The 27912-nt window shown below is 35.8% G+C and overlaps 2 protein-coding genes across 4 annotated transcripts in view; both read left to right on the top strand.

Annotated features, from left to right (window-relative positions):
- Positions 1–10401, top strand: part of PCMTD1 (protein-L-isoaspartate (D-aspartate) O-methyltransferase domain containing 1) — a 65317-nt gene extending 54916 nt beyond the window's left edge. For all 3 annotated transcript variants that reach the window (XM_006907459.3, XM_025043727.1, XM_015585948.2), the window contains one exon: positions 7270–10401. In XM_006907459.3, coding sequence (XP_006907521.1) covers positions 7270–7637 — 368 coding nt within the window. In that variant the 3' untranslated portion in view covers positions 7638–10401. The remainder of the gene's footprint in view (positions 1–7269) is intronic.
- A 6519-nt stretch (positions 10402–16920) lies between these two features.
- The window catches only part of PXDNL (peroxidasin like), a 495544-nt gene continuing 484552 nt past the window's right edge, over positions 16921–27912 (top strand). The window contains 2 exon segments of the mRNA XM_025043730.1: positions 16921–17016; positions 17018–17085. Coding sequence (XP_024899498.1) covers positions 16921–17016; positions 17018–17085 — 164 coding nt within the window.

The raw sequence follows: 27912 nt of genomic DNA, 5'->3' as shown, positions 1-27912 counted from the left end.
CATTGAACTGTGACTTTAACTTTGATGCTCAGCATTTAATGAACTATATGATTATGAAGAAATAAATATATATGCAGTAATATATTCAGTGGGTTTAGTCAACTATTTTTTTCTTTTTTGATAAAGCCCCTACCTTGTACCAGACACCGTTAGCTGCCTTCACAGAAACATGACAAGAAGGGGCAAGTTAAACAAAATAAATTTAACTCCTTGCTATAAGTGGATAGAGTTAGTTGTTTGAAGGTAGAAAAATGGTGGACTATATAGGAAGTATTGATGGAGGAAAAAGAGGTATCTAAAGTTTGCCTTGAACAACTAGCTGAGTAATGGTACCATTGTTTGATGTTTGGAAGACTGCAGGTGGAATAGTTTGGAAATAGGTGTAGGAAGATCAGATATTTTATTTTGGCCATATTCGAGTTTTCTATTAGCATATAAATATCAGGTAGTCAAGTGAGTGTACACCTACTGCACTTGAGATTAGAATATCTTATTACCAAGGGAGGTATAAATTGAGAATCCTCAACATAAGGATGGCATTTTAAGCTATGAGAATGGATGAGACCACTTAGGGGAGAGTAAAGATATAGGGAAGAGGTATTAGGATTGAACCTGTGGTCCACCAAATTCAGAGATGAAATGGAGGAAGATGTACTAGCAAAGGAAGGGCCAGAGAGATGGGAGGACACAGTGAGCACAGTGTTTTGAAACCAAGAAAGAAAAGTATTTCAGAAAAGGGAGTGATCAGCTTACTGAAGGCTAGCTACTAAGACCTTAAGAAAGAAGAAGAAACCATTAAGTGAAGTTCTTAATAAATGAACCTTACCTTAGTAGAACTTTTGCTTTAATTTGCTTTTTAATTGAATTTATATCATAGGAACCTGGGTTTGTAAAGAGATTCAATTTTATTTTCAGTTTTCATTTTACCTTCTTTTGAGCTCTGATTTTATGGCCCTTTGGAATGATATAAAGAATTATATGAAGTAGTATTTTTAAAGTGCTTGGCATGTAATAATTGCTTAATAAAAAGTAGTGTTGGGATTTGGGGAGGATCAGTAAATTATACCTGTTTATCCCTGCTCAAGTTCTTACCAATGGAAAGATGGACTTGGGATCAGAAAGCTAGGAATTGAAATGTCAGCTTTTGTTACCAACCAAAGTAGGTGGGAGAATATGGCTTAAGTCTCCACCCTTAAATTAGACAGACTTACCCAGCCAGTTACCCACAACACTGGCTAAACCCCCTACTGTGTGAGCTTACCCTCTAAACGTGGGTAAGTAGAGCTCAGTGTACGTACTTCTAAGTAGACATATCGTAATGAGGGATGAGATCTCATATCTGTTTCTATTTACCTATGTTCACAAAACTAATCATTGGCAGAAATAGGACTTGAACTCCAGTCTAGTCAAAAAAGATAGATTTTGGGTATGCTCTGGGATCAAAAGAGACTTCTTTCTTTCTAGACCTAGAATTAAGTAATTGTCACTTGTATTCAAATGAGTTATGCTATTATTTCAATGAAGTCTACTTTTCTTGTTGGCTATATACACCCCTCTCCACATATATACTTATGTGTGTGTGTGTGTGTGTGTGTGTGTGTGTGTGTGTGTATGTGTATATGTATAACGTATATACTACATAGTATATAGTGGACTATGCTATAATTATTGAATACTTAAAATCTCTGTGCTAAAAGCAACAGTAGTAACAAAGTAAAACTGTTTTCCCTCCTTATTTTCCAAGTATTGGAATTATAGTTTATGACACTTTTGTTAAGCCTATTCAAACTGGTTGGAGAGTTGTAAAGAGAAGCAATGAAAAAATTCCCTGACAATTTGGTTTCGACAGTGGCCTAACCATAAGCATAATGCGCATCATATATAACTTTACTTACAGAGTTCCTTGTAGATTTCTGCATAATGGCTATTTAAGTGTTTTACTTTGTAATTGACACTATTACAACCTTCAGCATTCTTCTTTTTATCTGATAATCTTCCTAATTTAGTTTCCTTTAGAAGAGTCTTGGTTGTAAATGTGGTTTTATAGTAACACATTTTAAGAATGGCATGGATGATGATGTGCTTTAAACAAGCATTTTTGTTCCTCCTCATTTTTAAGGGTGTTAACACAGATTGATCTGGGTAGTTAATAAGACTGTCATTGGTTGGGTTTATTGACATTTGTAACTGTGAATGTAAAGTAGGAATAAATTTGGTAGAAAAGGACAAAATGGGAGAAGAGCCTAAATTAAAAATAAAAGTCCACCATACTTCTGAAATATTTATAGGTAAAATAATGTCTAAATTTCTTATCAAAATAATATGGAGTGGGGATAGGAAGAGGAAATGGGAGTGCTGATGAAGTCAGGTTAGCCACAAGGGATAATTATTGAGGCCGACTGTCAGGTATATGGGATTCATTATACTATAAACTCTATTTTCGTTTATATTTGAAAGTTTCTAATAAAAAATGAGTTAAGAATTATGAGTTTTTAAAAAATAACTTCATATAGTAATGTTCTTATATTACTTCATATAGTAATTTTTTCATATAGAATGAAAAAATTTTGAAAATTTGTCAAAATTTAATAGAATATGTGGAGAATAAGAAAAGTTTCATTTTTTGTTTAAATAGCTTTCTGGTCAGAGAACATTATTTTATTAATCATAGGGTGTTAAAATATGAAAGAATGTTAGTACCAAAAGCCCCTAAGAAAATATACATGTAAATCCTTTGCCAAATGTATTTTGTAGCTATGGAATTGCTCGTGTGAGCAGTTACTAAAATGTAACAGTTCCCCAAGTTATGCCTGTATACTTAAGCCCTTATCACTCACACTGACTTTGAGTCACATGATTTATACCCTCTTTAATAAAGAATTTGTACTACCATAAAAAAAAAGTAACAGTTCCTCAGATTTATCACTAATTTTTATTCAACTTAAAGGCATATTCCTTTCTCTTTTTTGGTATAGAACAGTCTAAAAATAAGGACACAGTGCTTAAAGTTCAGGGCAGGCCCTTTAGGAGGGGTAAAGGAAAAAATGCTATACCAAACTAAAAGAAAACTGTTTTCTCTGCATACAACCCACCAGTATTTCTGTATTCCAGATGTGTGGATTTTTCCACACACAGCAGTGCTTCAATTTTTTGTGAATACCAATGAGGTGTCTATGATCTCATTGATGTTCACAAAAAATTGAAGCACTGCTCTGTGTTTCAATCTTTTATGTTTGACATAGCCAGTCTTAGCACAGACCCCACAGGTTAAGAGCTCTGTCCCAAAAGACTTCCCCCTCCCTCCAGCTTCAGATACCAGTTGCACATCCTGTGTCATCTGTGTTTCTGACAACGTGCTATAAATTAGAGGTTCCCGTGACCACCTCCTAGAGTTTGATAGTTTGTGGCTCACAGAACCTAGGAAAAGTTTTACAGTTTACTTACTAGACTACTAGTTTATTTTAAAGCAGGAACAGCCAGATGGAATTGATGCATTGGACAAGGTATGCTACCTGCTTCGTACTTCCACGTGTTCATCAGCCCTGAAGCTCTGTTCACCCTTTTGGTTAGGGTTCTTTATGGAGACTTGATTGATTAACTCGATCTCCTGCCCCTGTTTCCTCCCTGTGGGGGGAAAGGGGAAGGGTGCTGAAAGTTCCAGTTCTCTAATCACATGGTTTGTTCCCCTTGGCAACCAGCCCAGTATCCTTAGGGGTTTACAAAGTCACCTTATTAACATAAACTCATGTGGGGTTGAAAGGAACTCCTATGAACAACAAAATATGACTCATATAACTCCTTTCCCCTTTATGATCTTATTTAGGAAATTTCAAGTGTTTTAGGAGCTCTGTGTCAGGAATGGGAAGCCAAATGTATATTTCTTATAAATCACAGTATCACAAGGAATTAAGGAGACTCCATAAATTTTGGCGCTGTACCACATTGAGCTATATGAAGTTGCTTTTTTTGTAGGGTAAAAATGGCCAAAACTGGTTGATTGGAGGGTTTGACCTAAATAAAATGTCTTTTTCAGTCTATGTTAACAAATGAACATGAAAGTGCTTGACTGCTAGGTTCTTATAAAATCTGTATAGAGACTACCTTTTGGGAAATGAATAGAGCTTACACGTATGTGTTAGAGATAACCTTAATTGTAATTATGGAGTGAAAACTTCAAAATAAGATTTTATAGCAGTCAGGATTAGTATTATCTGGTCTATTAAATTCTTATAACTGGAAGCATGGGAGTGTCAAAGAATAAAAAATATTAGGGATTTTTGAATAGGTAAGGCTGAGAATTATCTAGAAGTTTTTGTATCATTCAGAAGAACTTTGAAATGAAGCTCATGTGGATGCTATTTTTGTACTTATGAGTGTTAGAAGCTACTAAAGTCAAATCTGACTTCTTTTCAACTCTGAGTCTAATTGGTTCTTTATGAAGTTCAGGTATTCTGACAGTTTGGGATTGAAAAGTTCATCATTGTAAGAGTGTCCCTGGAATAGCAGACAGTGTTGGCAGAGAAAAGAACATAATTAAGGAGTTTAAAGAGAATACCAATAATGTGAGAGAAGTTCAAGAGACAGCTGAGAAGACTAATTATAGCTTCTATTTCTTAACTCCTTTATAATTTCCAAAACTCTGAAAGGTTTATTTTCTACCCTCCTCTTTTGCAGCATTCACTCACAATTCTAGGCCTTTTCTTTGTTTATACTCCCTCTTGGGTCGTTGCTTTCCTAATCCTTGCCTGTCACGATGGGCTGGTGACTCCCACATTTCTATCTCTGTTCCTGACCTTGCTCCTAAATCCCAGCCATATTTAACTGCTTGATTAGAAAGGAGCATAGACTCTGAAGTCACATGCCTACATTCAGGTCACAATTCATGTCACCTATGACCTCTGTGACCTTGAGCGAGTTATTTAACCTCTCTCTACTTCATTTTCCTCATTTAGCATTAAGTGAATTATTGCATATAAAATGTTGTCATTACTGTTCCTGAAATCTGCATTTTTGATATGTAATAGACACTTCAGATTTAACACAAACTAAACAAGTATTTTCTTCTCCCCAAACTGTTCTTCCCCTTTGTCATGGTCAGTAATTGACATTGGCATCTGCCTTTTTGATTGGGCCCCAAACTCCCACATCAGGTCCCTGTCCATCCTGTCTTCAAAATATATTTCAAATCTGTCCACTTTTCTCCATCTTTACTGCCATCCCCCCTTACTCCCATCTCTTATCAAGTGTGGTCACATCTCATTGGATCACTGGGGTGTTCCAGCTGATCTGCATTCTTTCATTAGAATCCATACTCCACAGAGGAGCCAGAGTGTCATTTTCATTGTATTACAACCTCTGCCTTCTTAAAACCCTCCAATCGCTGCATGGCAAATACAATGTGCATTCTTTACCGAGGCCTACAAGACCGTGCATGATCAGATCTCTTAGTGTTTTCTTCCTGCTCTACACTTCATCTACACTAACCTTCTTTTAGCTTCTTGAATCTGCTAAGCTTGTTTACCTCTTAGGGCTTTGATAGTCCCTCTGCCTCAAGATATTTCTATGGCCGTTTCCTCATGTCATTTAGATCCTAGCTCAGACGTGACTATCAGGGAGACCATTTGGACTACTTAGTTGAAAGTAGCCATACCCTGATGTTACTTTCTACATCATTGGTGTGTTTTTTTTCCATATTCCCTGTTTTTTTCCCCCATAATTATTTGTATCTACCCCCTCCCCCAAATACATAATCTCCATGAAATCAGGGACTTTCTTAGGCTAAATCATCCACTCTGTATAACTTTAACAATTCTAGCATATAGTTCTTTAACAATACCTGGCATATATTTTAACACATAGTTGTTGAATGAATATTAAATAACTTAATGAACAATTTTGGGAGGTAAGCAGAGTAGGTGGTATTTTACACGTTTTAACATGAGGGATGAGATCTCATATCTGTTTTTATTTACCTATGTTCACAAAACTAATCATTGGCAGAAATAGGACTTGAACTCAAATTGTTGTGTGTTGTTTCCACTTCATATAGTTGGGCGGAGGTCCAAACAAAAAAAATGGTTTCAAGCTAAACCTACCCAATATAGATCTTTGGAATTCTTTTCCATTTTAGGTTTCAGTAGGGAGTTGAAAAAAGACAATTTTATAAGAAAAGATTTTTCTTTTCTTCACATGTAATAATGCTGAGAGATCTTTGAACTGGTCTAAAAGATCTCCTACTCTGGGGTTTTAGGAAAAGCCGCATCTACTATTGCAGGGTGTATCCAGTTTGTGATTGGCCATAGCCCCAGGTACTTGGGTATGGTAGGCTGTTGCCGTGAGCCTTGGATAGGATGTTGTATTGTGCAAGGCTGGCTCCTACAGGGCCCTGTGGGGTGTACAAAGGGGAGATGCCACAGCTCTTCCCCTCCTAGAGCTTGCAGTCTGATGGCAAAGACAGACCGTATATGAGTAACTACACAAGGCAGGATTTCAAATGTTATAACAAGTTTGGAAGGGAGGTATGCAGAAAAGAGTACCAAAAGTAAAGAAATAAAAAACAAACAAGGATTTTTTGATGCTGTTTAACTGAGGAGGATTGTGTTTTGTTTTGCTTAGGTATTTGAGAAAGATCTTAGATAATAGTTTAATTTTCCCAGGGGAGAAATGAACTTTAGGTAAAAACTAGAGAATTTATTTATCTATGTATAAAGTATTGGAACAGGCTACAAAGAAGAGTATGTAGTTCTAGGGCTTATTTATGCATTTATCTATCTGTGGGAGATGAGAGTGAAGCATAAAGGATGTGTTTCAACTTTGTGATGTACACACAGGCTTGTATCTAAAATCATAGCTTTAGAGCTTAGACTCAGGCAGCTGTTTTAATGTTGCCTTTGAGTTTTTTAATAGACTTTTTCACATCAAAAAGTATAAAAGAAATACGTATGGTAAAAATCTCTGCCGTTCTTGTCCCCTATTTAACTCTCATATACTGTTTATAAGTTCTTATTTTTCCTTCCAAAGAATTTTTATGAATATACATGGAGACATACACATCTGTACATAAAAACTTCTGCACTGTCTACTGTTCTCAGTATTTAGAATGGTGATTGGCATTTGGGAAGCAACCTGAAATCTTTGTTATTTGAAAGTCAGAATTTTTATTCTTTCTTTGTTTTCTAACATTCACTAAAAGATATATATATTTTGTTCTGTGGGGAAATGAATAATATGTTTTGTTTATGTTTTGTGCGTGTTGTTTGTTTGTTTTAGCCCCCTGTGCTGTCAGGAATCTACAGGACTTGGCTCGTATTTACATTCGACGCACACTTAGAAATTTCATAAATGATGAGATGCAGGCCAAGGGGATTCCTCAACGGGCTCCACCCAAAAGGAAAAGAAAGAGAGTTAAACAGAGAATTAACACTTATGTGTTTGTGGGTAATCAGCTTATTCCTCAGCCTCTCGACAGTGAGGAGGATGAAAAAATGGAAGAAGATAACAAAGAAGAGGAAGATAAAGATCACAGTGAAGCCATGAAACCAGAGGAGCCTCCTCAGAATTTACTGAGAGAAAAAATCATGAAGCTCCCCCTCCCTGAATCTTTAAAAGCTTACTTGACATATTTTAGAGAAAAATAACTTAAATCAAGAAGAAAGAATGCCTACTGATAATTCCTTTAGTCTTGAAAATGTAGCATTTGTTAGAAGTTAAGAGGAGAGCAGTCTCTCTCAGAGCGAATTATAGTGGGAAAAAAGTATAACTTGTTTCTGTCTTAGTAATACAAATAATGTATTCAGTGATTTAAAAAATCCTTTTATAAAATATATTTTTCTTTAAATCTTGGAAAAATTACTGTTTTAACTCAGTGACTTCAAGAGTGGAATGCAACAATAGTCAAGACTGTGTACTATAAATCCTTTTCTGATTCCTTACAGATTTGTAGTCGTGAGGATTAGATTTAATTTTATATAAAGTTAAATAATTGTTAAGCATATATGATCTTATTTGAATTGCAGTTATTTGCATTTCCTCTATGAAAACTTTCTTATCTAACAAAATCAAATACTTTGTAGACCCACTTACCATACTTTTTTTTGCAGTCACTATTGCTGAGTTACTCTAGATGTATTCCGGGCATATATGAGTGCAATAACAATACAGATATTGAATAATTTAGCTTTAAAAAAAAGTTTCATGGAATTCAACAGCACTGCTACTTTTGCTTTTGAATCTATTGCCAAAAGACATGGGGAAAATATTCGCTTCTCTCATAGAGATTTTAAGAGCACATCAAGTGATTGATTAAAGTAAAAAGTATATACTTAATACAACTCTTAATTTGTATGGACCCTTTACATTTTCAGTATTTAAAAATAATGAGGTTATATTACTCTCTTGAGTTTTAGAAGATAGTATATTTAGGACTTTTTTTTCTGTAATATACTGTATAAAGTATTTAGTTTAAAAAAATCCATCGTTCTATGACTGTTGATAGCACAGATGGTGAGTGAATAAGTACCAGTGATGGCCACTTTTTGGATCATGTTTGGTAGCACGGCCAGAGCAGATTTGGTCAGCAGGGTGCACTTTAGCAAGTGGAACTTCTAGTTCATCTGAGTATTTATCTTTGACAAGGTAGGGCTGAGCTAGCCTACATTTGCTTTAAAATGCATCTTTGTAGTAGAAGAAATACTCACAGAAATTGTATGTAGTTTAGAGTCATAGTGTAATCTTTGGGACCTATGTTGTGCTCATTTTATTTCTTCCCATGTTTTTCTTGTTATTTTTTTTGGTAAAATAATGATTTTCATTTTTTGCTTAATGTCACATACTTAAACTATCCATCATTTGAATGTTAATTGTAGCTTATCAGTGATAACACGGGTAGTGAATGCCATTATTAGTTTCTTTTCATCCAATTAGGGCCTGAAAACAGTCATTCCTTGTTCAGAAGGTATACGCGTATAACATATTTAGTAATTAGTATTACAAGGATTATATATTTTTAAAATGAAAAATTTGAGAGTGTCACTTATTACCACCAGCATCACTATTACAATAGTTGTTCAAATATGTTTAAAGAAACCCAATCAGTGTACAGTGAAGGGATTATCTCTCTGCAAAGATTCAACTATTAGTAATATATAGATGGTTTCAAAAATTTCAACTCTGGTAATTCATATCTACCAACAAGTATTTGAAATATTCTAAGTATGAGTTATCCCAAGTAAATGAGCATATTTTAGTCGTGTGAAAGTAATTTCATGAAAGGTTATTTGTTTTATACCAGTGACTGACAGAGGCTATGAGTTGAGAGTATCTCCACAGTTTTTCTCAGATGATTACTAAGCTGTTATTTAAAAATGCCCCATCTCATTTCTATCAAGGAAAAAAAAAATGTATAAGTTGTCATCTATTAAAAATGTTGATTTCATATTGAATTAAATGTTAGTTTTAGAATTTTGATCTTGAGTTCCTGGTGACCAGGTATTTTTATCTATTACCACCCCCAGCCCCCCCACAATACACACATATACATGTGCATGTGTGCAGACACACACAGACTGTTGTTTTTGGAGCTGTGGTCCAGATATGGAAACACTGATATTCTTAAAGGATGATTTTACTGTTCAGGAGAGAGTTTTTGTTAAGGATAAATTTGAAGATTGACTTTTTCATTTTTTTTTTTTCTGTTGACCTTGGCAAAGTATTAAGTAGATTTTGTGATCATTGCATATTTTTGGTCATTGAAATGTATCTTCGTTTTTTCAATGCATTCATTTTACAGTTGTGACTTTAAAGAAGTAGAAATAAAAAATGAAAATTCAAGTGAAATTTATCTATTAATGGAATATTAGAATGATTAAGAATACGTTGGGGTTTGTGTTTATTTTTTTAATGCATTCATGTTTACTTGAGTATAGGTAATCGTGCTTTGTAAGTGGAGAAGTAGCAAATAAAGATGAAGTAGAATTAATTGAAAATGGTGAGGAATATATTCATGCAATTTTACAGCCAGATAAAAGAATAGAAATAATCTAATCCAGTCTTATTTTGCAAGAGAAAGTAGGCCTAAGAAAGTAGCATGGTTTTCCTAAGTCAGACAGCTAGTTGGAGTCAGCTCGAAATAGCATTCAGCATCTGATAAATCCCGAGAAGTTTGTCAATGGCAGCATAACTACTAAGAAAATAAATCTATACTGCTTAATTGGTCAATATATTTCATTCTAGTATTAATAAAGGAAAATGCCATTAAAATGGCATATACGGTGATTAAAATAAAATATGAAAAATGTAAGTGTTGGTTTCTAGCTGTCTGAGGGAATAAAAGCAAAACCTGTTAAACTATGGGAAGACTTGGAAAATTATTTTAAATAAACAATTGCATATAATTAAGCATAATTCTCCAGTGGCGTGGCTTTTTCTTTTTTAATTTAGAAAACCTTTACATCTATGGATATATGCTGAATTACAGTTACAATTGTCTGGATTTTTTTTTTTTTTAGGCAAGGCAACCCTTGATTGACCTCAGAGATTATAAGGACCTTGTCAGCTTACAATCCCTTATTTTTTATTTTTTACACCTACAGCACGTGGTCTTCCTAGGTGGTCTCTCATCCCAGTTCTAACCAGGCCCGACCCTGCTTAGCTTCCAAGATCAGACGGAATCGGGCTTGTTCAGGGGTAGCATGGTTGTAGACCCAGTTGTCTATATTTGGACAACTCATTTCCTTTTGACTATCGCCAGCTCTAAGGAGTGTAGGGTTTTTTAAAAAAATTATTTTTATAAAATATTCAGTAGATCTGAAGCTTATTCATAAGATGTGTAAAGTACAAGGAATAATTCAGTGTACATGTAAATACAGCAAGTCACAGCATCGTTGATAAGTTCTTGGAAACTGACTTGAAATGATGTATAATGAAACCAATTTTATATGCTAATTGATATAAACAAGAGTTAAGTTTCTACCTTCTATTTCTGGTCACATACTTCTAAATAAAGACCGAAACACTGATGATATTAAACATTGAGATATGAGTGATACATTTAAGAAGATGAATGAAAATAAGATCTTTTCCAACCCACTTATTCCAGCTAAGAGTTGTGGGTGGCCAGAATGTATCCCAGCAGCTCAGGGCACGAGGCGGGACAGGACATCCTTCCATCGCAGGGTGCACTACACACACCCACACACACTGGGACAATTTAGACATGCCATTTCACCTCAAGTGCATATCTTGAGGTGTGGGAGGAAACCAGAGCACACACAGAAAACAGTATCTGCCAGGAATCAATTTTTTTCTCATAACAAAATGATGTTGAAGGAAATGACTTTTTTTTTTTTTTTTTGTGAGGATCTGCTTTAAATGTGTGTTTTGACCACGAGGCTTGATTACCATTACCTGTGCCCCTTCCCAGTCTCATCTTAATTCCAACCTCCTCATGGGTAACCCTTTTGTGTTTATCATTACTTTGCTTTTTGCTATAGTATTTTATCATGTGCTTGTATCTGTAAACTATATTATTCGGCTTAATGCATGCTTATATATGTGTATCATGCTATATGCATTCTTTTGTAGCATACTTTTTCATTCCACATTACCGTTCTGAGGTTGGTCCGCATTGTATATAGTTAGGTTACTTACATTCACAACTCAGTTTAATTATTCATTCTAGTGTTGATGGACACTTGTTGTTCCATCAAAAAGTTTAATCTTTAACATTCTTCAATATGTCTTGTGGCTATACATGTGCAAGAGTCTTAGTGTATATATCTAGGATAAGTACTGGGTCACGGGACAAGTTTCTATTCGCCTTTACTAGATTGTGCATTTTTGTTTGCCAAAATAGTATAACACTATATGTTCCTTCTAGCACTGTTTAAATGTTTCAATTTTTTCATATACTCACCTACATTTGATAGTTTTGTCTCTGGTAGTATGAAGTGATATATGGGCTTTGTTACTAAAGAGAGTTTTTTTACAAGTGTTTATTGATTTTAGGTTTTCTTTATACAAAGTTCCTATTCAAGGATTTCATCATTTATTTGGTTGATTCTTTTTAAAATTAGCTTGTAGGATTTCCTTCTGTAATCTGGATATTGATCCATTGTCAGTTAAATATGTCACAAATATTTTTTCTCAATTTGTGGTTTCTGTTCTCATCTTTTTTTGTGGTGTCCTGATGAATTGGCATTTTCAGTTTTGATTGTGTTCAATTCATCTTCTCATACTCTCAATCCCAAGATCATGAAAAAAATTAGCATAAATATATATATATAAGTCTATATATATATATTTTTTTTTTTTAACTAAAGTCCCACGATTTTTGTGATTCACATTTAAGTCAATAGCATACATGCTATTGCTCTTCATGTAAGGTGAGAAATAATAGTTCAGTTTCTTCATTTTACCTTATCAATTGTTTTAGCACCATTTTTTGAAAAATCTCTGAACTGCATGTTAACTTTATTATAAATTGTTTTCTTATGTTTGCTCTGTATCTAGGCTTTCTTTATTAGTTGATACATTGATCCCTTTGCTTCACTGTATTGTTTTACTATAAATGTATAATACTTGATCTAGTAAGGTAAGTTCCTTCAACTTATATTTCAGAAGTTTCTTGGCTATTCTTAGACCCTTAGACTTTTATATACATTTTAGAGTCAGCTTCTGAGATTAACACACACGCGCGTGAGCACACACACACACACAATCCTCTTGAGATTTCATTTGGAATAACATTGAATTTATAGATCAATTTGTGTGAGAACATATTTATGATGTGGAGTCCTTACATTTATGAATATGGTACTTCTCTCTTATTTAGGTCTTATTAAATATCTTAATAATATACAGTTTTATCTCTGACCTCTTTTATTAGATTTATTTGTAGATATTTTGTACTTTTCAATGCCATTGTACTCATTAAAATTATATTTTGCTCCTTTTATTGATTTCTGTACATTATTTAAATCGGCACAGCCTTATGATTCTTGTAAGTTTTCTATAAGAAATAGAAAATCAAGTCACCTTTAAATAAAGATAGCTCATTTTTTCCTTTGAGTTTTATTTTATTTTGCCAGACTTGTTGGTTGGAGCCTCCAGTATAGTGCTGAATAGAAGTAATGAACAAGAGCAGCCTTATTTCTTATTTTTTCACCTCTAGTCATTTTTAATAAATGGCTTGGTGTGCCATGCACACACACACACACACAGACACATATACATATATATACATATATACATTTCTGCAGTTCAGAGTAGTGTTCTATAAATGTTAGTTGAATCATTTTTAATTGTTAAAACCTAATATAGTCTAAACAACTTGTGTGTGTGTTACACCATCAGTTTTTTAGCAAAACTTTTCACTTTGATGATGAAATATCACTTCCTTGTAGTTCTTTCAGTTTTTGCTTTGTATATTTTGATGTGATGATACTACGCTTTAGGTTTGCTATGTCTGGTGATTTGAAACTTTAACATTTAAGGACTCTGTATTCTTTGTTTATAGCAGTTTTTTTTTTTTGGTTAGTAGCTATTGTATCTAGTTAGTATTGTATTTTTTTTAATTTCCAACCTTTTCTGTATCCTTATGTTTAAAATGTGTTTCTTATTAATGACATATAGTTGAGTTTCTCAAAAATGTTTGGACAGTGAATTTTATTTGAAGCATTCTACTCATACATTCATTCTAAAAATTACTATAGAATAATATTTTGTGCTATACATCTGTTTTATGTTTTTGTTTTCTCCTTTTTTTAGGATTATTGTTTCTCCTATTTTTTTGTCCATTATTCTCTTTTTCTGTTCTTTTATTGGTTATCCTCAACATTTTAATACACGCATCCAAATTATCAAAGTCTAAAGTTATTCACACCCCTATCTTCCTCCTAAGTGATACAAAGCACTTTGGAACACTTTAATTCTGAAGTCATCACCTCAGAATTATATGCTAGTGAATCATATGTTTTATTTCTAAAGTTTTAAGCCTCCATTGTACACCATTACTAATGTTTATTTAATCAATGCTTAATTAACTTTACTCCCACATTTACACTTTTTTCCTGCTCATTTTTTCCTTTTTCTGTAGTACATCCTTTTGAATTTCTTTTAATGAAAGACTGCGGGTAGCTAACTTAGTTTCGTCTGTCTGAAAATAATATATTCTTCTCTTGGCATTGATAATTCTCTAGTTTCATATACTATGCTGAGATATAACACACACACACACACACACACACACACACACATATATATATATATATATATTTTTTTTTTTAATAAATAATTTATCTTACCTGGTATTTTGTAGCTGTGTGATTTGGTCTCTCATCAGTTCTGGAAATTCTTGGTCTTTTTTTTTTCCTTACGAATATTGCTTCAAGTTTTTGTCTCTCAGCATTGCATTCTAAAGAATTTGTTCAAATATATCTTCCAATCACTAATTCTTCCTTCGATTGCTTTAAATTTACTATTAAACCCTTACACAGTTTTAACATGTTAATTTTTAATTTCTAGTTCTGCTTTTTCAAATCTGCTTGGTTTTATAATTTTCTATTCAAATATGTCCAATTCTTTAAACACACTGAACCTAATTATTTTATATTTCTCATATCTCATTCCAATATTTGAATACCAGTAGGTAAGCTTATGTTCATTATGTTTCTGATGGCTAGTTTCATAACTCCATTTTTCTTGCATTTTGTGGGGTTCAACTGAGCTCGTATTATAAAACTTTATATGTGAGAATTATTAGAGACTTGGTTCGTTCTTGCCAGAAGCACTACTAGCTCATGATCCCTTTAAATTCTTGGTTTAAGTATTTCTAACCACTTAGGTATAGTGGCCTAAAAGTCCATGTAAAAAAATTAGTGATATTACATCTCCAGGGAGATTTTATTCCCTCATAGCAAGATTTGAAATGGGCAATTTTCCCTGTAGTATCTGGGTAGATGGAGGAAAGGGCTAAGGTGGATTATTTCTAGTTCATCCTTAATGAATTTGACGGAAATGCAGATTTTCCAATTAAGTCTCCCCATTTAGGAAAGAGTTTTTTTCTTCTCTTTCCCGTACCCCTGCTATCCCAATATCTGAAGCTAATTTCACTTGGTTAAGCAAATACTCGAGCTGGACCAGCCTTCACTGCTTACTTACCTTTCTGGCTCCTCATTTTCACTTCATTTTTGGACTCTTGTATATATGTCCTATTGCACTGAACACATTGATGCATTAGAAACTTCATAATATCTAGAACATATATTAGTTTTCTAATGGAGAGTTGTCCTAGAGCATTGTCAAACCTACAGTCTCCATAGTGGCTGTGTCATGCATTTGGTTCTTCTGTGCCTTACAGTTCTCACCCTATACCCAGAGTAGGTAATCAGATTTTTTTTCCCTCATTGAATGTCAACTTAGCATTCTAAAGTACAAATTTTTAGTTCTTCCTTCTGGAAAAAATTCTCTATGAATATAAAGTCTGTTATATTTTGAACTGAAAACATAATGCACAAATGTGCATGTCTCATCTAAGTACTCCAAAATCACAAGCATTGGCAAGAGCATAGTAATTATAGGAGTGGAATTAAGAAGAAATTGGCTTTTTTGGTTAATGCTATACTTAGACAATAAAAGACACATTAACAACATCAAACATACTTAAAGATTAATGTATGTTAAATTGTTCATGGAGATTTAATTTTTTTCTTCTGATCATATTTTAATCAAAAGCCTCACATATTTAAATTTGAACATTTTGCCAAAAGAGGGCAGTATTCACCTATAGTAAAATGTAAAGGGCCTGACAATTTCCTGGGGGAAAAAGACTATAAAATTTAATACAATTTGACAACACTAGCACTCCACTCACTAGATTTGTAGTCTTGTCTGGTCATCTGGGATTGTTGCCTAAATTGGACCATCCAAGTTTTAATTTGTTCTTCTGTTACTTTTACATTTTTAAAAGTGCTAGTTTAGGGATGATATTTGTTTGAGATTTTTCAGTCCTTAAAGATAAAACCAAAAACCTTTCTCAAATATTTGTTTACAGAGTGATCAAAAAATGCATGTTTAACTTAAGAAGGCTGCTGTTTTCACCAGTGTCCCTGGAGAGAATCCGCTCACCCTAGTGAAACGTGGCCAGTTAAAACTGCTCATGAAAAATGAGACTCCAGCCAACAGCGCAGCCAACAGCGCAGCCAACAGCGCAGCCACCGAGTTCAGAAGTGTCTCAGCCTTGTTCTGCTTTACATACTTAAACATGTTTGTCTATCATTCTGTCTCCTCTACAAGTAGGTATATGAGTTTGAGATTTAAACATAGTTTTAAACATTAAATATTAAAGGAAGAAATCCGAAGTAGCTGGTTTGAATCCTATATGAATGAAATTCTATAGAATAGAATATATAGAAGGAAATGAAACCATTTTTCGAAAACAAAGTTTGGAGACTGGGAAGGACTATGTGTTCCCAGATCAACTAATTAGAATTCTGCCTGCCCTTTAAGATCTGGTAATGTTATCAGATAAGACCAAACGCTCCTCTGTATGGATTCGATAAATAAGTAATCAACTTGAGGTTCAAAAGGACAACTAGGGGCTAAAAGGCCGGAGTCCACAAACAATGTGCAGTGGAAGCTGGAAAAATTTGTTTGCATTATGCTGCCTAAAGAGCACATTTGTTGCACAGAGAGGCTTTTGCAGTGTGACAAGCTTCTCCGGGTCCTGGGAGTCCAGCTCCCTCTATAGCCACCTGGTGCCCTCGGCCCTGTAATGTGATCCTCCTGGATTGGGCAGGGGCTGCGTTTTCCCTGGGAGACACACTTAGCCAGGGCTCCCAAACTCGGCACAGCCCAGCAGCAACCACCACCGCCGCTGCGGCTGCTCTTCCTTCTGCTGCTTCGCTTCCAGCAGCGAACGGAACGATGGAAGCCAGATTGCTCTGCTGGACCACTTGCTCTCTTCCGGCCACGCGGTGCCTGCCAGTGCTGCCCTGCCCTAGCCGGTGCCTGGGCTTGAAGCGCGCCTCCGCGGCATGTGGTCTTGACGCTGGATCACATTCCTCAGGTGCCGCGGCAAACCGCAGTCCTGCAAGTGCCCACGGTTCCCGGTTCAGTGCTGCGTCATTGCCCTCTGCCATTCTTTTAATTTAGGATTCCCGATGCTCACTGCTTGGATATTTGGAAGAGATTTTTCAATTTTCAATTTTCAAACAACTTAGAAAATGTGAGTAATGGTAAGCTGAAATACATATATTTGCCCTAAGTGCAGTTCTTTTTTCCAACATCTTCCAAAACTCACCATTGAGAATTTTCATCTTTCTTCAGTAATTTTCCTGAATAGGTTCTCTATTACCTTTCATCCTCTCAAATTTTTCAGACTCTTAATTGGGTCAGCATGTGTCTGTCCCATTTGGAAAGAACTAATTTAGCTTCTGCATGTGGTTCCAATTTACCTGCTGGCAAATTGCATTTCTTTTGTTTATTTTTGGGCTTTGTATTGCGTGTGCATTCCAGGTGGGTGATGTTCTCAGCCTGACGCCCTTGAAACACTATTGGTTTTCCAAAGCAGACCCTCCAATGGTCTGCTAGAACTCTGGGTGCATAGAAACCTTACTGAGCAATGACTAACAACGAATCAGCACCTAGAAGGCATTAGGGGATGGTAGAATAAACCAGAATTTAGGACTCAAATGGGCCTGGATTCAAATCCTACTTCCTTGTGTTTAATACGGGATAATAAACCTGTATCACTGAATTGACATTTAGATTAAATTAAATAATATATGTGATGTGAAAATCTTTTATTATCATAATTTTCAAGCTTTACACCATGAGAGAAGAAAAGAAAAAAAATACAGAAAAGTTATACTGATTTAAAGGGTTCATTGCCCTAAGATAAAGTTTTTGCAGATTGTGTCATGTCCATGGAAGAGAGAACTGCTTTCACTTTTTCAAGTTCATTCTTGAACAGAGAGAAAAAACCTAAGACTACTGGAATTTTGAGATAAGAGACGATAAGAAGCTCAGCACTGTATATTTTTGGTCATAATCATTAAATGAGGATTTAGCTTGGTAATGAAAAATTGAAGTTGGTAGTTGATAGTTCCATAGAAAATGACATATGTGGTTCATCATCTTCTTAGTAATTTTTGTTAAGCATTCTGTTAATGGTATATGCTTGAAAATATCAATATAAGTCTTAATCTAAACTAACAGGACAGTTTCTTGAACCTGGGACCATTGCACTGCATCGTGGGAGCACAGCCTTAAAGGGGCCTTCGTACTTGTATCCACTCTTTTGTTCTTTTGTAATGGTTCTGGTAGACAGTAACAAAGCCTTAGATACAGGATAGCTTGTCTAATCAAGTCCTGTGGACTTAAATAAAATGTTATCTAAAATCCAGTCTGGACTAAGATTTTGCTTCTTAGGTGTTTCAAAGAAAAAATATTAGAATTCGTTAGACACTGTCTTTTGAAGGTAATGAATGGAAAAAAGAGAACATTGTCCATGTCATTGTGAAAAGCCTTCCACAGTGTGTGGAGATAAAGGCTAACACCTGTCTGTGAGCCTGATGGCACTACTGGTAACATGAGTGTTGCTTTGGGTGCGTTCTCAACTTCTTGATGTGCCTCAGTTTCCTAATCTGTAAAATGGAGATACTAATAATGTTCACCTTCTAAGATTATTCTGAAGATTAAATCAGTCAATGCATGTTAAATGTTTAGGGAAGTATCTGGCTGTACCAAGCACTATAAAAGTTTTCACAACTATTAATGATTATGTTTACAATTAAGGACAGGAGCTACAAACTCAAATACCTGCAGGAAATTGGCTGGCAAAGTATTTGAGGGAAGTGGGGTGAATGGAAGATAAACTACTGTGTAAGTAGAATGATGGACAACAGCTGCTCTTGAGCTTGGAGTCTATGGGGGACATTGAGGAGAGAGAGGCCTGATGGCCCAGCTCAGTTACTGAGTTGATTGCTGCCCTGTGGACATTTGGGCTTACTGTTGATGAGCTTACTAGATTTTTCAAGAAAATACGGATATCAAAATAAAAATCTCTGATTTTTAAACATTAGCAGATAATTAATTTTTACATATAATTTATTGGGGTGACATTGAAATTACATAGGTTTCAAATGTACAATTCAATAATACATCACATGTATATTGCATTGTGTGTTCACTACTCAAAGCTAATTAAATTTTTAAAAGTGAAAAGCCCAACTGCACATATTTGTAGGTTACTTTTAGCCCAGGACCTTTAGTTTGTCAGTTCTGTTAGAGAGAGGGTATAAAAGCTGAGAAATATATGTAAACTCTATAAAAACTGGTACACTACTTCTTATGGGCCAAAAATCCTGGACATAAGCCTACATTTTCAGGTAAACAATATTATGAAGGACTACAACTGACCTGCATTAAAATAAAAAATCTGAAAACAAAAAGCCAATCAGCTTTTGAAAGCTAAGATAAATGGGGCCTGGCTACATTTCTCCCTAACAGTAGAATCAAGAGGTTTTGTTAAACCACACTATTCAGTGTTAACAATGTAAATAACATATTTAACACTATAAATAGCCAAAGTGCTTAGTAAGTATTAATTAGGAGTATTGTTATAATTTCCCTGATATTTTACATGTTTTTAAAATTTTAATCTAAATACAGAAAATATTTTCCTCAACCATAGATAAGAAAACTTCACTATACTTAAAGGCTGATTATGGTTAATCAGGGTTTTAAGTTTAAAAAGATGAAAAACTACTCTCCCAAATATTAATTTGATTTCATCTACAACTATATCATTGAGCATTCAAAGCAAATATTATTTACCAAATAGTCTACTACTATTTAGAAACTCTCACTCCACATACTATGTATTTTAGTAAAGCAAATCTTTCAAAATTAGAACTAGCAAACGAAAAATTTCTATTAATGAATACATCTTTAGGGAGCCTGCCGAATAATCAGAAGCATTCTTTAGCTTTGGCTCATTCTACTCTATTCCAGGGTCTTTAGGTTATACTTTCAGAATATTAGTTGCTGGTTAAGAAAAGTGATGTTCTTAGAAATCCCGGGAGTGGAAAGATTGAGACTCAGATGGACTCAGATTGCAATTGAACACACTCTAAATACCATCTTGATTGCATTAGAAAAATGTATAAGCTTAGGGCTCATTTGATGATTGAGGATGTCCCCAGAAGTTCACAAGTATGTACAGTGCGAAGTTTTAAATATTCGATTTAAAGGCATTTCCCTTATGTACAAAGCTTGCTTTTCCCTTCAAATAATGCAAAACTAGAGCAAAAAGCTGGGGGTAGGAAATGGGAAAATAAGATTTAAGCTCAGTCATGAAAAAATGTATCCAGCTGGTAAAAATTTCATCTTGTTTAAGAAGAAAGTGGTATTACTTCAGCTCTTTCCAATTTCCATTCCAGCTAGATTTTTTTTTTTTCTTTAATCCTCAGGGGTTACTTTGACTTTTGAAATGGAATTTTTCATAACTTTTTTATAACTGACATAACTTATTGGCTTTGAATTATCACTTAACAGTAGTGAATAGCCTGGAACTCCCTAAATAGTTTCCCCATTTGGTGTAATTGAAGTGAGGCATGAGGGGACCCAGCTGAGTTGCATCCAAATTCAAACCTAATCCTGTTGACCTGTTAAGGAAAGAAGTGGAACTGAAAGTCGAAATGCGCTTCTTATGTAATTGCCTATTAATAAGTCAGGGTAGTCTATTTCATCAATGTCCCCAGTCTTGGGCCTTAACATGGGTTCAGCTTCACTGTCCTCATGATGTAGGCCAGCATGGTCCTATGAGAGGAGCTGGAAGAGTCTGTTCTGGAAGGCCAGGCGAGTACTCATGGAGCCCAAGTGAGAAGAGTGGGTGAAAGGATAGTGAGAAAGCAGTCAAGGGGTGCAGAGAGGTAAAAGTCCATTGTCCAGAGTGCGACCTACCCTTGGTATTTGGGAGTCATCTTTCAATCAGACCAACTTACAGGAAAATTAGGTCAGGAGATAAATGAATTCCATTTGGGACATGTTAATTGTGTATTCCCCTGTGGGACAGTTGAAGATGTCCAGTAGGCATCTGTAGGAACCCGGAGCTACGGCTCTGTGCTGCTCAGTGCCCCTGTAAAGTGTGTACCAGGAGGGTGTGATGTGAGAGGGGTGAGACCAGACCAGGTCTCCAGGAACACACCACTGAAAGGGAGAAAGTGAGCCCACAAATGAGACAGAGAAGGAACGGCTAAGAAGGCCAAAACAAGGAGAGGAGAAGGATGTTTCCGAGAGTGAGGTGTGACCCAGGTGCCACAGAGCCCAGTTTGGACACTGAAAGACAGCTAGGCAATCAGGACGTTGGATGGCTTGGCAAACACAGTTTCAGCAGTGAAGTAGGAACAGAAACCAGTTTGCAAGCGTTAAGGAGTAATAGGCTTGCTTTTCCAGATTTCAGAACTTGACCCCCACCAAGGAGGTGACCCTTAGCATCCCCATCTCTGAGCCTCAACATCCTCATCTGCATAATAGGGATGAATAATTGCCTAAGTGATGCCTGGATCCACGTTGGTCTGGTCTCAAAAGTTCCTACAGCAGCCTGTACTTAGGTGAGAAAAGCTGAGTAAGTTAATGAAATAGCAGTGTTTTCTACACTAAACTCTGCATTTCAATCCCTACTATAGATTCTATAACCGAGATGAAGGGAAGCATTACACAACAACAGCTTTTGGCAGAGTAGTTACAATACAAGGCAGTAAAGCCATGGTCCCCATTCTAGTTTTAGAACTAGTGCATATGTGAATAGTTGAAGTATAGGTCTGGTTCAGGAAAGACCAATCTGTTTTGCATTTATGGAGTAAGAAAGGATGGCAAATGTCCTATTTGTCGATTGGATGGGTAATGCAGATAGTAGAAATAAATGACAATAAAGGAGTGAAAATTTTGAAGAATAGACAAAATGTGTTGAGTTTTTCCTGGGTATGATCATGGAGCAGGTAGGGGCTCAGAAATACGGTAAACTAAGGAGAAATACATAGGCAAAGAATGCAGTCTGAGAGTCACTGGGTGCGCATTAAGTTGAAGGAAAGACATGAGATTTCTTAGGAGGCGCTTGTAGAATGAGAAAAGGTTACAGAGACTGGGACTCTGGAAAGCCCATAGTCAAAGAAACAAAAAATGTAAACAAGAGTCTGGATTGTCTCCTGTGGTGGTGTAGGGTATGCACTGCGCAACTCCACATTGTGAAGAGAATGGTGCCCCTGCACTTGTACAACATGGTGACTCTGGGGGCAAGAAAAGAAGAATTAGATAAGAACACAGCAACCAGGAAAGGAAGAGGAGTACCAGGAAAGGGTATTCTTAGTAGTTCAAGAAGGGGAAGGAGGGTAGTCAAACCTGGCAGAGGATGTTGAGGTAGCAGGGTGAAAATTTTGCCTTCAAGAAGTTGGAAGAGAAGAAAATCAAAGTAATTTTATTGTTTTTGTTTGTTTTTTAAAGGACGAGGGAGTGTTTTATGTATGTGGTAGGCAAAGGGAATGAAAGCCGGATAGGAAGAATGAGGGTATGAAAGAAGAGATGGGGATGTGTTTTCATTGGACCTGGTAGTTCCAAGGAGAGGTGTTAGGAAGCATATTAGTGTAGCAAGTAACTGAGAGCTTGATGTCTGGATAGACCAGGCAGGATGCAGACCTCTTATATGAGAGGCAGAAAATCCAGCAGGATAGTGAGCCAAGGCATCTGAAGGCCATCTGCAGCAGACGTCCCAACCCAGGCACAGTATGAGTCTAACACTGATGTTTCTGGCTCTAAAAGGAGAGAGAAACATTATAATAATGTTGAGAATAACATTATTATAATGTTAAGCAATGAGATATTTTTTGTTAAGTTATTTTGCTGCTTCAATGGCATCTTTCACAAATAATTTCTGTAAGGTATTGCTTTATTCAGTGAAGTGGTAAATTTACTTCAGGTAATTGGCTTCGTCAGTTCAGGCTGCTATAACTAAATATCATAGACTGAGTGGCTTCAACAACATTTATTTCTCACAATTCTGGAGTCTGGGAAGTCCAAGATCAATGTGCCAGCTGATTTGCTCTCTGGTGAAGGCTCTCTTTCTGGTCCAGTGAGATAGCTGCCTCTCTCTGCATCCTTACATGGAGGAGAGAGAGATCATCTTTCTCCTGTCTCTTCTGATAAGGGCACTAATAATTCATGAGGGTTGCAGCCTCATGACCTAATCACCTCTCAAAGGCCACACCTCCTAATACCATCACATTGGCGATTAAGGCTTCAATATATAAATTTTGAGGGGACTCAAGCATTCAGTCCATAGCAGTGATTCAGGTTTGAGTTATCTAAATATTTATCAAAAACAATTAGGTTACTGATATAACTTAAACATCCTCGTGTGTCTTTTATTTAGCCTGTATGTTCCTTTCTGCTCTGAGATACAATAAACTACTTCCGAGGATACATGGAGGGCATGTGTTACACAATTCTCCTTTTCGCTATTGCATAAAATTGACCATGTGTGACCAAAATTGAAATTGCAGGAACTTTTCCACATGCAAAATGAAAACATTTAAGTATTCTGCCTTTCTTTCAGGGTAGCCTCAACAAATGACACAACATAGTTTTATTGTCAAAATCCAGATTACGTATTGAAAAACTAAGTTATGTTTAAAAACTTTTATTTTATTGATCTTTCTAATCAGTGTAAATAACTTTGTCAGTCCTTTCCAGTGATTCTTTATCTGAGTAGCAAAAAAACCAAAACACAAAAACTATGCAATTCTGACTGTTTTATAAATATGATTTTAGCTAAAGATACTTAAAAAAATTTCCAAAGTCTACTAACTTCGTTTTTTAAACAAACCAAACTAAAAAGACTTCATTTAGCCTCAAATGCCACAGAGTGCTAATGATTAGATATAATATGATCAGTCTCCATAATATTTTGTCTAAATGATTTTTAAGAATAAGAACATAGATTTTAAAGTTCATCTACCAATGTCACCTGGGGTGTGAGTCCTGTACTTAGAAGAGGCAACTGCCTACACATATGGTTTGAAAACAGCTTAGAGGTCTCCCAAAGACAGCTTCCCCGACAGCTTACCACATCCTGGCTATTGCTGTGATCTGCCCGAGGGTTACATCATCTAGGATCCCAATGAAAGGTATCTATTTTATCTTGCAAGAATGTTGTACTCTTATCAATTAAATAAGATCCCCAGATCAGTTCATTAACTTTGTACCTAACCAGAGTCTAGCCCCTGATACAATTCGAATGTAAGTGTATGGTGCTTCCCAATAGGCTTTGTACATGCTGCTCTCTCCGCCTGGAATGCACACCTGCCTGCTGTTCCTCACTGACCTCACTTATCCTTCAGAAGTCTGCTTGGAGCTCACCTCTAGGAAGCTTCCAGGTCTCCTTTCCATTACCTCCAGCCTGCACAAAATGGCTTTTCTGTTTTATCTGAGCATGGGAACTTTTCACACGAGATTGGTATCATTCACTCATTCTTGATGGACGGGGTCCCTCCAGGGCAGAGAAGACAGGCATCTTTTTTCTTTGAATGCCTAGGGCGGAGCCTGCCAACATAAAATATGTTGAATGAGTGAATGAATCAACTGACAAAATGAAACTTGAGGGGTGCCAATATCACCCATCTGGCAGTTTTGTGAAGGCAGTACTTGCATTCTAAGAAAGCTGGAGACAGCTCTCTGGCATGGAGATGGCCTGACTGAAACGATTTCTGAATTCACATCTTATCGATTGCCTCACCTGTGCTGAAGATGACAATTCTCACAGAAAGGACATGTGGCATTTAATTGCAAGCTTTGAGAAGAAAACATAACCCCAGAGGAAAAAATCCTCAAGGAAAATCAGGTAAGGGAGAAAAGAGAATTAGAGGCCAAAAATGTGGACAGGTAAACAGGAGATATCTGAGTGCTAACCGAGTGTGTGACGCTGTGTGTGCTGGGGGGATGGAGGTGGGGATGGGGGTGCTAGACAAGTAGGAAGAAACTTACGAAGATCTCTATTTCTTAGGCTTCATTCTCCTCCTCTGTGAAATAGTGCTTACTATATGTGAGGAACTATTTAAATGTTACCTGCTGAAATTAGTTATAGCCATTGAAGCCCAGAGGTACAAATGGCAATTCTGGAAGGTTCAGTTTCTAGTTTTAAAAAATAAGGTAGGTTATAAATATAATTTACAAAGGTTGATAAAATGATCGAGTTACGGTATTTGTTGAAACTAAAAAAGTTACTACTGAGAAAGCATTAGAAACACTCCCTCTTAAGCGTGATTTTACTAAGGTTGCTGTGTCTGAAATGATGATTTAATGTTCAGAAAATGTTATTTTTTTCTCAAACTCAAGTTTTTACAGGTTGTGAGAAACATGAGAGTCAAATTAGTAGCATAGAGACTAGGTTTAGTAGATTGTAACCTTTTGATAAAATTTGTATATTTCGGCTTTCCAGTATAGCACACGTGTTTCAATATTATGGTCATCCTGCTCAGGTCTTGTTCTGGTCCCAACGTCACCACTTTATTTTAGCAAGCAGTTTTGTGTTCCTAGAAAGGAGGAGATTCTCCGAAGTCCCCATTGATTATAATATAGAAACATTTCCTAGTTCTCCTGGCCATGAATGGCACAGCTTTGAACGAAGTTTTATACCAATTTAAACCATAATTATAAATTGTTAACCTTTTCCCCCCCAAATTTTAGTGTGTATTTATAAGGATTCTGAGATTTATGTTGTGGGAAAATGTTCGCCTCATCTCTCCTTTGGGAGATATGTGTAGGGTAGAAGGAGAATCTTATTATTTTTTATTATTATTAGTTTCAAGTATACAGTACATTGATTAGACATTTACGAAGTTTATAAAACGATACCCTTGATTGTTCTCTCCTCTGGCTCTCCACCTAGCCATTACATTATTGTTGACTGCATTCCTTATGCTGTGCTCCCCATTTCTGTGACAATCTATCGACTGCTAATTTGTACTTCTTTACCCCTTCACCCTATTCTTCCAGACCACCGATTCTGGCCGTCACCAGATTGTTCTCTATATTTGTAAGTCCGTTTATGATTAGTTTGTTCTTTTTGTTCCTCAGATTCTGCATATAAGTGAAATCATATATTTATCTTTCTCTGTCTGACTTATTTTACTCAGCATAATAACCTCTAGGTCCATCCAAGTCATTGTGAATGGTAGGATTTCATTTTTTTTTTAATGGCTGAGTAATATTTCATTGTATATATAAACTATAACTTCATCTAAACTTCTGTTGATGGGCATTTAGGTTTCTTCTATATCTTGGCTACTGTAAATTGTGCTGCCATGAACATAGGGGTGCATAAAACTTTACAAATTATTGTTTTGGTTTTCTTTGGATAAATATCCAGAAGTGCAATTGCTAGATCAAGAGGTATGTTCATTTTTAATATTTTGGGAAACATTCAGACTGTTTTTCAAAGTGGCTGTACCAATTTGCAATCACACCAATAATATATGAGGGTTCCCTTTCTCCACATCCTTGCCAACACTTGTTCTTTAATTAATTAATGATAGCCATTCTGACAGGTGTGAGATGATATCTCATTGTGGTTTTAATTTGCATTACTCTGATGATTAGTGACCTAGAGTATCTTTTCATGTGTCTATGCGCCATCTGTATGTCCTCTTTGGAGAAATATCCATTCATGTCTTCTGCCCATTTTTTAATTGGATTGTTTGTTTTTTGTTGTTGTTGTTGAGTTATATGAATTCTTTATGTATTTTTGGATATTAACCTCTTATCAGATGTGTCATAAACTAATATCTTCTCCCATTGAGTCAGTTGTATTTTTGTTTTATTGATGGTTTCCTTTGCTGTGCAAAAATTTTTTAGTTTGATATCATCCCATTTGTTTATTTATTTATTTTTGTTTCCCTTGCCTGAGGAGATATGTCCAAAAAAAAATTACTAGTAGCAATATTGGAGAGATTACTGCCTATGTTTTCTTTTAGAAGTTTTATGGTTTTGGTCTTACATTTAAGTCTTTAATCCATTTTTGAGTCTGTTCTTGTATACAGTGTAAGAAGGTGGTCCAGTTTTTCTTTCTTTCTTTCTTTCTTTCTTTCTCTCTCTCTCTCTCTCTCTCTCTCTCTCTCTCTCTCTCTCTCTCTCTCTCTCTCTTCCTTTCTTAAGTGTGTTTTAGTGCATACACAGCTGTAGTAGTATGGAGCTTTAGAGTTCTTAAAAATAAAAGAGGATGGAGATAGTAAAAAGACCAGTGGTTGTCAGAGGTGGAAGGGAGGAAGGATGAATAGACAGAGCATAGAAGATTTTTAGGGCAGTGAAACTATTCTGTATGATACTACAATGGTAGATCAGTGTCATTATACATTTGTCTAAACCCATAGAATATACAATACCAAGAGTGAACCCTGATGTAAACTATGGACTTAGAGTATAACAATGTGTCAGTGCAGGCTCATCATTTGTAATTGCACCACTCTGGTAGGATGTTGATAGTGGAGGAAGGTGTGTGGTCATGGGGTGGGTAGGGCTAGAGTATATGAGAACTCTCTGTTCTTTCTGCTCAATTTTTCTGTGAACATAATACTATTCTAAAAATAAAGTTGAATTAAATAAGTAAAAGAGGATCTCTATGGGAGGCACAGTGCAGTGGTCTTGAAAGGATCAGCAAAATTTGGAATACTAGAAAGTACTCAGAAGGAAGGGGGAGGAAGGAAGCTGGAAAAGCAAACCACTTCTGAGTTCAAATCTCCTGGGTAAAGTTGCAGATGAACCCAGTTTTAGTGTGTGTGTGTGTGTGTGTGTGTGTGTGTGTGTGTGTGTGTGTGGCAGGGGGACTTGTGACAGGTCTACAAAGAAATGAAGCATCTCGGTGTG

This window comes from Pteropus alecto, unplaced genomic scaffold, assembly GCF_000325575.1.
Source record: "Pteropus alecto unplaced genomic scaffold, ASM32557v1 scaffold62, whole genome shotgun sequence".
Lineage (NCBI taxonomy): Eukaryota > Metazoa > Chordata > Mammalia > Chiroptera > Pteropodidae > Pteropus > Pteropus alecto.
The sequence above is the reverse complement of the archived record's forward strand: the minus strand, read 5'-3'. Positions and strand labels throughout refer to the sequence as shown.